At 17.2% G+C, this 12,111-nt stretch overlaps 2 protein-coding genes across 4 annotated transcripts in view; one reads left to right on the plus strand and one right to left on the minus strand.

Annotated features, from left to right (window-relative positions):
• Positions 1-8,969: 8,969 nt before the first annotated feature.
• Positions 8,970-11,202, minus strand: LOC409540 (MOB kinase activator-like 1). Of its 2 annotated transcripts, none has more exons than XM_393046.7 (5): positions 10,846-11,202; positions 9,851-10,017; positions 9,539-9,766; positions 9,313-9,476; positions 8,970-9,209 (listed from the first exon to the last, which is right to left on the minus strand). In XM_393046.7, exons 1-5 carry the CDS (start codon positions 10,857-10,859, stop codon positions 9,129-9,131), a joined length of 654 nt encoding a protein of 217 aa, XP_393046.2. In that variant the 5' UTR covers positions 10,860-11,202; the 3' UTR covers positions 8,970-9,128. The 2 variants fall into 2 exon arrangements, with proteins under 2 accessions (XP_393046.2, XP_006568315.2); XM_006568252.3 differs by having other exon boundaries at positions 9,539-9,787.
• Positions 11,203-11,662: 460 nt separating this feature from the next.
• LOC727106 (heterogeneous nuclear ribonucleoprotein H) overlaps positions 11,663-12,111 on the plus strand; it is a 6,921-nt gene continuing 6,472 nt past the window's right edge. Inside the window, exon 1 of one of the 2 annotated variants that reach the window (XM_006568253.3) lies at positions 11,663-11,799. The gene's annotated coding sequence lies outside the window, so the exon portion shown is untranslated. The remainder of the gene's footprint in view (positions 11,800-12,111) is intronic. The other variant, XM_006568254.3, reaches the window with a different exon arrangement.

Here is a 12,111-nt window from a genome sequence, read left to right on the forward strand (position 1 = left end):
TCAGTCTCCTTATTAAATGATTAATTTAAAAACTTTAACCTTTAATGTGTAATTAGATAATAAATAATTTGCACTATTTATAAAATACTTATTATAACTACTATATTTTTAATAAGATACTTTTATAAAATATTTTTATTAAAATCGATCGTAATAATTTTAAATTGAACTGATTCTACTTAGACTTGTAAACGTTACTGAGAGACGCAACATTATATACTACTGTGTCGGTGATAGACATCGTAAGTTGATTTTTCAGCATATTATGATTTATCATCTTCCACTTCTTTCGAGCAGAAGGATTTCAGATACAAAGTATTCAGACGAAATAGAAAATTTAAGGAATGTTTCTAAAAATTAAAGCAAACAAAATTATACAAAAATATTCGAATTTTATTTATTTTTATAATCATTTTAATTCTATACAAGATGAAACGAGATGGAAGATAGTTCTATTTTCGTTGCATACACTTCATTTTATCGACGTTTCATTTCTTAAGGATATCTGAAATTTATTTTTCAAGATATAAGCAATTAATTTAAAAAGAAAATAATTATAATATATAATTATATAATATATTAATATATAATATATATTATAATATTAATACATTATAACATATAAATACTATATAATACTGTGTATATAATACTACTGTGTTTATAATGTGTATATGTATTTATATATATATATATGGATTATTAAAAAAAAATCATTTAAATTTATATGATATAGAATATATCATTAAAAATTACTATTAAGAATTTGTTACGAAGTATACAAAGTAGAAATTGAATGAAAACATTCAAAAAATAATTTATAAACACAAATAAAAATATCAAATGCAGAAACCAATAATAAGTCAATAATCATAATGCTAACTAATAAAAGGAAAAAATGACTATATCTTGGAATTAAATTTTCAATCTATTTACTTTTTTATTTAGTATATATATTTTATATGTATATGTATATTTATATTTTATATTTTATATTTCATATAAATTTTGAATTGACATTTTTGAATATTCTATATTATTAGTAATAGTATAATAATTATTATTATATACATGCACATACATTATTATATACATATTCTTATATATTATTATATGTATATAAATATATAAATATAAATCCATCGCATAAAAATATATGTATGAGATATCTTTAGAGAATAGACTAAACATCAAAATATCTAAACATTAAACGATGAAAAAAATTCATATACATCCGATACAATAACGAATTATAAATATTTTAAATTTGCATTAGAGAAAATAAAACAGCGAAAAAGCGAGAATTGAATGCACGGAAGTATTATAGAGTATTATCGCTCGAATAATAAAGTCCCTCGACAAAAACTAAATATACTGATATTTTTTTATATATTTAAATATATTTAAATAATTACTTTTGAATTTCAATAATGTAATAATAATAAATATAATGTAAGTATCATATAATATAACTAATATTCTTATATTATTTTTAAAAAAATATTTTATTACTAATTATGCAAATTGAAAATTACATTTATATTATTATTATATAATATTTGTTATTTAGCAAAAACTTATCTCGAATAAATTCTAGTATTTCCACAATATTTATCGTTAATTATATAACATGATTATACAACATTTCATTTAAAGTCAGATAAATCATTTTATTGTACTTAATTGCTGAAATCTATAAACAAATTAAAATATATTCCCATAAGATTTCAAATTATAAAAGTTGAATATTTTATACAATTCCTTGGTTTTTTTTAATTACTTTCACAAAAAAGTCTGAATTATTCTTAAATAATATTGAATTATAATAAATATTTAAATAATACTGAATTTAAATTTCAGATTACCAAATATAAGTTAATAAATCAATTGATAAAATCAATCAAATTTTTATTAAATTTGCACTCAATATTTTTTATTCTTATTCAGACAGAAATAATATTCAATTTGAATATCAGATATCAATAATATAAATTAATATTACATTATTATATTAATATCCATAAAAGATATATACATACTGCAATTGTTTTTTTTTATGTATATTTCATATGAATATTATAAATTTATTAATTTTTTTTTTTGCACTTTTATTTCTAATATATACTATATATATTAATACAAATAAATCGAAATTAGAATAAAGCAATATTATTTTGATAACAAAGATTGTTGACTTATTCTTTCGTATTCTTATATACACATAAACATAAAATTTGATTTCGAATATTACTATTTCATTTTTTGTTTTCATCTAATCTTTTTTTCTAAGAAACTAGATCAGTATTCAATTGTTAACAATGCTATTTTAATATTCTATATAATTCAACTCATGTCATGCTGCGAAATTCGGAATTTAATAAAATAATATATACTCGAATACATATTACATAATACATTCACATAATTCATAATATATAATACATTTAAAATAAAATTTTAATTGAGTAATTTTTATATAAAATTAAAATAATATATATAATAATAATATATATAATAATAATAAATAACAAAAATAAATAACAATTATTTATCGAAATAATTTTAAAAATATTTTCAAAGAAATAATATGAATAGTGAATAAAAATATCGTCCGTATGCAATAATAATGTGAAAAAAAAATGTAATAATGCTTATACAAATTTTTAATAAATATAAAACATGATATTAATATAATATAATTGAAATATAGATATTGAACTTCGACTATTATTTTTTTTTATTTAATAATTCTATATCGAAATAAAAAATATTCAAATAAGATAAAGTTTTTTCAACTAATGCATTACAATTTCAACTAATTGCTCTGCTGAAATTCAAATTGATTTTATAGAAATATTAATTGATTTTATTGAAATATTAGTAACTTTCTTATATATGTGGAAGATAAATAAGTATGTAAAAAAATATATTCAATCTTTTTAATTTGAAATCTTATAAAAATATTTTGATTTGTTCCTATAAATTTCGGCAAATAAGCAGATTGAGTATCATATCATATTAACGATTCACTTATGGGTTTAAATAAAGTGTTTATATTAACAGTCTAATTATAAAATTTTATTAAATAAAATGTTGTATAATGTTAATATTCTGGAATTTAATCCAGATAAGTTTTTATTATATAATATTTTTGTTATATAATATTATATTACATTTAAATTCAAAAATAATTATTGTGTATAAAAAAATATTAGTATATATTATAAGTACTTTTCAATTGAAGTTCTATACTATTCAATGCAAACAATATATTATTTAATAGAATGATTAATATATAATATATATTAATCATATAATCGATTTCGCAACACAAAATTTATATACTTCATAGATATAATTAATATTATATTATAATTAATATAATTATATAGATATAATTATATTATACTGATATAAATATTCATATTTGATATTTGATATTTTTTTTCCATTTTTATACCTATTTCTTATTATATCACTTATTATATATTTACGGATCAAAAATCGTATGTTTTTAAATATTTCTTCTATACCACGTATTGTACAATATATCGCAAAATCTATTTTTAATTAAAAAGATGAGATAGATAAAGTTTCAATTTCAAAAGGAAAAAAGAAAATATGGATTTATAAAAAGCAATTATCGTTTTATGATTATGCATGAATTTTCATTTATTTAAAAAAAAATATTATTTACATTGCACAAATATATTACTAGTGTTGTTACTGATACATAAAAAATTAATTAACAATCAATATTTTTGAAAGCTTTTATATATAAGAATAATTGATAATAAATAATATATGAACAAACATATATTTTTATTCAATTATAAAAAATAAAAATGTCAAATTCGTCTTATTTAAATTACATTTTATATCTTTATTTTTATAAATTCAATCAAAATCAATTGTTACAATTATAAACTTCCTTTTAAAATATAGAAGAAAAAGAAAAAAAAAAGTTGAATTATTAAATTTTTTAATCATTATTTTCTATTTGTCTAAAAGGCAATATAAACCAATATCTTAAAAATTTAAAATTCGTTAAATATAATTTAATATAATTTATAATTTTTATTTAATTTTTTTTTATTTTTTTACTATATGTTTTTATTTATTTATATCTAAATAAAATAAAATGCTCATATATCACTAATATTCAAAATTTTAAAATTTTCGTTATTTTATTCAAATTTCTAGAATTCTAAAATATCACGTATCGTACATTTTAATCAATAGTTATAAAGCTTTCAATAACATCAAAAATACAATGTCCATTTAACAGCACAAGCTTAAAAAAAATAAATTTATAGAATAATATATGAACATAGAAATCATGATAAAACACAATGTTCGAATGAAGTAAATAGAAAATAAGAAATAATTTTAGTATATGAACGAGTAAAATTTAATAAATAGAAATATCTGTTAAAATTTATTTTTCAAATTATATAAACAACTTAATTTTATATTAGATAAAATGAGACAATATAACGAAGAATCATCCCATTCTATTTATTTATTTGTATTTTTTAATATAAAATTAAATTGCTTTAAACTTAATAAATAAGTTATAATTTACATTTCTGCATAATAGTTTTTATTTTAATTTTTAGAATAATTCTTTACTATTATTATTTACTTCATTTAAACATTGTATTAAACTTACATTAATATTCAGATATAACCATTAGATATACTTTGAATTTGTTACTTTGTATCTTTGAATAAATGATATCTAAATTAAATGTAATCATTATATTTTTATAAACATAGGAAGAAGCATTTAAAATAGACTATCTGAACTTATTTATTTTTAATATTTTAATATTTTAATAAAAAGAAATACATCATACCAATATTGTTTCGAAAGAGATACTTGAATGATCTTCAATTATAAATTATTGTATTCGTTTTAAAATACTTCATCAAAAGATAAATAAAACAATATATCGTTCTATTTTAAAAAAAAAATTGATCTTAATATCGTATCTCTATAAAAAAAATATTAATATCAAATTATTTTCTTTGAAATTAAACATCTTTATTCTAATATATTTTTTTTTACCATCAAAAGTAAACGAGTTTTTATACGCTTTTGCTTTTACTTATTTTTTTTACTTATTTGAATACAGAATTCATTTTATTTTTACTACAAAAATGAGTTCAATATTTTATTTTCTCGTTTTTAATATTGTTTAAATGTTTGATTATATATAAAATATTTATTTGTATAAAATTTATTTCTTTAAAAATCAATAAATATATGAATAAATATTACTAGAAATAATTTTTTAATATATTTACGAATTATAATTATACAAGATAAGAAATCTAGAAATAGAAAGATGATCGAATATTAATGTTAGTGACTATACACTAATTTATACAATATTATATAATATTATATATAATACAATATTATACAATATTATATAATAATATATTGTGTGTGTGTGTGTGTGTATATATATATATATATATATATATATATATATATATATATATATATATACATACCACACATACACACAAAAGGAAAAATCATTTGTGATTTTGAAATTTAAATCAAATAAATTATTCAATTATATATCATTTATATTTTCAATCAAAAAAAAAAAAGAATTCAAAAAAGTTTATTTTAAATTATTAAAAAAAATTATCAATATTAATCCAATAAATACTAAATTATATTATATAATATTATATAAATATAATAGCAATAAAAGTATTAGCAATAATTGTCTGAATAATAATAATAATAATAATAATAATAATAATAATAATAATAATAATAATAATAATAATAAATAATAAATAATAAATAATAATAATAATAATAATAATAATAATAATAATAATAATAATAAATAATAATAATAATAATAATAATAATAATAATAATAATAATAATAATAATAATAATAATAATAATAATAATAATAATAATAATAATAATAATAATAATAATAATAATAATAATAATAATAATAATAATAATAATAATAAATAATAAATAATAAATAATAATAATAATAATAATAATAATAATAATAATAATAATAATAATAAATAATAAATAATAAATAATAATAATAATAATAATAATAATAATAATAATAAATAATAAATAATAATAATAATAATAATAATAATAATAATAAATAATAATAAATAATAATAATAATAATAAATAATAATAATAATAATAAATAATAATAATAGTAATAATATTAATATTAATATTAACAATAATAATTGCAATTATTAATAGTGTTATATAAAATAATATTTAATATTATATTTAATATTAATATTTAGCAATACTAACATATTCAAACGATTTTGTTCCTCTAATCGAAAAATGTTTAAGATTAAAGAAAAGAGGAATGAAATCATATGTTTACTACAAAATTTTTTTTTTAGGATATAATTCTATTTTAAGTACTGAATATAATATTATCGTCAATACGAACCATTGTTATTATTATATATTTTACTGTTTATATTCATTTTACATTTAAAAATGAATTTGAAAGCCGCCAAAAATTTATCTCTCAAATTGCCTATCATTATCTTCGAAGTTTGTTCCATTTCATTTATATAATTATTTACTTTTTTTTTACTACTCATAAATACATATATATGCTATTATGAAAGCTAGTTCATTCGTATCATTTATAATAATAAAATACATTTATATTAATCCTATTGTAAAATTTCTTATTGATCCTTGTAGGTTACATGAAAAATGGTATCACATCGAATAATCTTATACAATATTTCAATTTTCATACATTAATGCAAAAAATTTAAATAAAGAGAAATTTTAATCAATATAAACTAAAGAATAGCATTTTTTTTTATAAAAAATAATATTATTTTTATTCTACTTGAAACCTAATTTAATTTCTGATATAATTCAAATTCCATTTATTTCTAATTTTTTATTTATTAAATTATAAAATTAGATTTGTTCTGAGTTTTTGATATGCAGTCGCTGAATTGATAAGACATACAAGGAATTGTAATATTTCTCATTTATCTATTTGCAATTTTAAAATATTGAGCTTTTCTCAGAAATTAAATAATACCGAAAGTTATTTATAGTTTAAGAAATATTTAACAACATAAAACTTAAAGACATATTATAAACAATATTGAATTAGATCTGTAATATTACATTATTTAATTCATAATTTCTAAATAAAATATATGTAAACTATATTTCAATAAACAAATTATTTAAATGTAAAGTCATTATTCAAATCTTGAATGAAGAATATCAAAATAAAATGTGATTTATCTTATAATATATCTTGTATCTCTTATAAGACATAAATATAAATCATATTTTTTATGCAATATTTATAACAAAATATTTTAATATATAGAAATCAAATATATTTTTTGTAATCGCACGCAATAATGTATATGTATAGCTATAAAAAATAATCAAAAATTCATGTTATTATAATATTGCTTATTACGAAAATACACAATTCGATCATCACAATAAAAAATACAACTAATGAATAAAAATCATCCGGGAAGTATTTTCTAATTACAAAAAACATAATTAAATATTTGAATGAATATAAAAAATGCATTTACCATGTGTAAGCATTAAATGATTATAAATTCGATTTTTTTTAAAAACAAAAAAATTGTAATAATTAAATATGAAAAACAAATGTATTCTATTCGATATTTCTATGTATCAAAATTGATATCTTAATAACGAAACATAATATATGTATATATGTGTATATATGTGTATATTTATATATATTATGTTTTTATTGTTATTTATATGAAAGTGTTCATCTTTTATGTTTTTTCTGGGATACCCTATATCCATCAAATTAAATGTAACTTTTATTAAAATTTTAATTCAATAAAATCTATATTATAAGAACATGAATAATTATTAATTTTTAATATATTTATGTGTAAATTTTTTTATAAAAAATTTCAAAATAATTTTTAAATGAAATAAAAGAAAGAAAATTAAATATACAATAAACTTTTCCAGTAACACAAATAGTTTGAAGTTATAATATATATATAATATATAATATAAACATATATATAAGATATAATATGAAAGAATAAAGAAATAATATAAAAGATTAAATTCACTCACATAAAATCAAACAAAAATTTAATTCATATAAAATTTCTAATATTATAAATAAATTTTATTGCAAGTATAGTTAGTTAGCATATCTCTTTATCTAAATTATTATGAAGTTACATGTAAATAGCGAATATAATAACTTAATAACATTATATATTATATATTAACAAAATAGTTTAGCAATAAAATGTCAAGTTTCGGCTTATTTCAATTTACATCAATAATTAAAAATTCAATGTTTTTACGAAGAATTATAAATTAAAAAAAGGAAAAGATAAAAAACAAAAGAAATGCTATCGAGAGGATTCTTATTTGTAAATGTTACATATATAATCAGTATCATTATTTTTATTTATAAAAATGATAATATTTCTCAAACTTTTATAATAAAACTACATAATAGTTTGAAAAATAATAACAAACAAAATAAAAATAAAATCAAGTTCAAATATTTTTAAAGCTATAATCCCTTTTATGTAACCAATATGAATTAATTTCTTCTTATGTATGTCACTTTTTTTCTCAAAATTTGTTATACATTAATATTACAATTAACAACAAAATATTTTTAAGAAATAATATTTTTTCTTTCTTTGAAATATAAGAAACAAAACAAATTATAATTTGTTTTAAATTTGTGCAAATGTAATTATTTTTTAAAAATATATGTTTATAATCCTTACCTCCTTAATTCTTATCAAAATTTTATCAATCTTTTAAAAGATCGGAATTTTTTTTCTTTACCAAAAATTATCTTTCTTATAAAATATCTGAATCATTTACTTTATAAAATATCTGAATTAGTTACTTATTTTTTGTAAATGAATAAAATATTTTATATTATATAAGACCAATGACTTCTAGCTTGAGGCAATGATTGCATTAGCAATGAATTGGATTAATTAAATAACATGCACAATTACACGTTAAAAAGATAGCACAGTGAGATTCTTTGGAGGAGTTTTCAGTTAACTATCAAGATCATTCATCGAGCATCCTTTGCTGTTAACTTCTCTATTAATTCTTGCAATGGTGCCAATTCTCTTCTTTCTATCAAATTAAATTCCTATAAGAATAGAAAATAAGAAAGTATTAATATTAAAAAAATTATAATAAATAAAATTTATTTTTTAATTTGTTAAAAATTTGTTTAATTTTAAATTTTTTACTTGAACAAAAAATATAAAATGTTTGAATGATGTATTTAAATGTGCTTCTTCGCCAAGTTGAACGACTTCACTAAAATGTTGATGATAAATATGAGCATATACTCTGAATAGTCTTTTCAATATTGTTTTAGCAATAGACAAGAAGTTTTTTGGAAAAGGAACACCTAAAAAATTAAAAATTAATATATTAATATGAAAATATTACATTTAAAATAATATAACTAACCAATTTTTGAAGGAAATAAGGTTTCATCATCTAATTGATCCTGTACCCAAGTCATTAAATAATCAATATATTTTGGTGCAGAACATTTTATTGGTTTTTTGACAGTATGCCCATCAGCCCAATGGTATTCATATTTTGGTCCTGCAGACATGATGGGACAACTTTCTTCAGTACAGAATTCTGTGATAGTGCCATATAACATATTGATTTGGTTGAAAAAATCAACAGCTAAAACAATCATTTTTTTTTCTTTTTTATAATTTATTGAATATTACAAGTAAAAATATACAACAATATGCTAGTAATACATACTATTTACTGCAACCCATTCATTCAAATCTTCACCTTCTGGAAGCATAACTGCAAGTCTTAAATTACCAGAACCTAAAGTGGCTGCTGCATGCTTCATCAAATCATATTGATGAGTTCCTTCTGGAATATTTTTCTTTGGCTTAAAGGTTTTTGAAGATCTGCTTCCACTTAAAAAACATGTTTAAATAATAGTTAACTTTTTATATTATAACAAAAAAATAATATTATAATTATAAAATTTTTATTTATATCTATTTCTTATATTTTGTTTATATATTTTTTTATTATCTTATATTTTTTATATATATATTTGAATCATTTTATCATAAATTTTTTACAAATAACTATATATATTAAAAATAAACAAAGATCAATTCATTATAGGAATCAAATGAAATACAAAAACGAAAATTTATAAATAATTAAAATCAATTAGATTGATTTTAATAAATATAATAAATATAACAATTATAAATAACATTTCTTTAATATTAATAGAAACATAATTCTGAACGATTCTATTTCCGTGATATAATTCGATACATTTGATGTATGATGAATATATGCATAGAATATAAGTGAAAGTAGAGACGAAAAAAAAGATTGAAAATTTGAAAAAGCAACAGATTTTTTAAAATAAAAATTATAGGATTGCGTTATTTTTATCCATCGATTAGTCGATTAAAATGACAATTTCAAGAATACATTAATCTAAATTAAGTAAGAAAATTACTTTCAGAGTTGTAATAAGCAGTTCCTATATCTATTCTCATTGTGATCGATTTATGGTAACAAATTACTAATTTCTTCTTTACTGTCATTTGTCATTCACTTGTGAATGAGATTGGCATGATATCAAATAATTAATTAACAAAAGAATATTGAATGTAAAATCCTTTTTTGCAATGCATCGTATATAATGGAGAATTTCAATAAAATAAAAGCGTATCGCGGAAGAAAATGTCGATTTTCACTGGAAATGGAAAAAAACTTACAATAGGAAGCTCATTGTGCACTTCTGGATAATCTATCAATTTAGCTAATTCACAATTATATGGCTACACGTATCGTTAATTATCTTCACAATATATAATATACTTTAAGACTTAACTATGAATGATTCTTTTTAAAATCGATCATACATTCCACCAGCACAATATAAGTTTTGTCAACTACTTTTTTCACGATCACCTCACTTTAATCTTTCCACTGTTGAACGGGATTTTACTTCTTTAGATTCAGTCACGACCTCTATTCAGACGTGATTGTAGACATATTTTTAATTCATTTATAATTTTATGATTTATAATATTTAATTTAATTCAAAATTCAATATCAAATATACGATAAATAATATTAATATATTAAATAAATTTAAAATTTAAATATATTACTATAGTATGTATAACACAATTGATATAGTAAATAAAAAATATTTCTTATGTAATAAAATTTAGATGAATTTAGGAACTTCAATATAAATATTAATTATATTTGTTTTTTATAAATAATATTAATACATTTTTTACATTTTTTTATATTATTAAATGATATATTTTATTTCAATTTTATTGAAATATAATTTTTTATTTAAATTAATAAAGTATGATTGTAATAATTTATGTAATAATAAGAGTGTTCATAAAGTAATAATTATTAATCATTTATAATATTTTTAAAATATTAAAAAACGTAAAATATTTTTGATTAAAACATATATTATTTGCAAGATTTAAATTATTAAATTATAAAAAATCATTAATTTTAGTAAACTTACTAAAAATTACAAATAGTATAATATACTTTATTTATATTTATAAACGAGCCTTAAATATCGTTATGATAAACGCCATTTTGTTAATAGTTTTATAGAGCGTGGTGTTGGATAAACGTTCGCTGTCAATTAAAATTAATTTGTGAATCTTTTCAATTTATAGACCAGCAAAGTTGTAAGTTATAAATATAATACCTGTAATTTATTAAATAAATAAGTTTTATTTGTATAAAAATGAAAATTAAAATATTTTTATATTATAAAAATTTTTCAGTTACGAAGTACATTTTTTTTTACCTTTTCTTACTATAAATTGCAAATGTTGCATTTTTGTATATATATATATATATACACACACACACACACACACACACGGACACACACATATATTTTTCAATTTACGATAAAATATTGCGAAATTTTTATTATAACATTTTATTTTTATTTTAACATTTTATTGAATATCATTAATTTTTTTATTAAAACT

Source organism: Apis mellifera, linkage group LG12, assembly GCF_003254395.2.
Source record: "Apis mellifera strain DH4 linkage group LG12, Amel_HAv3.1, whole genome shotgun sequence".
Lineage (NCBI taxonomy): Eukaryota > Metazoa > Arthropoda > Insecta > Hymenoptera > Apidae > Apis > Apis mellifera.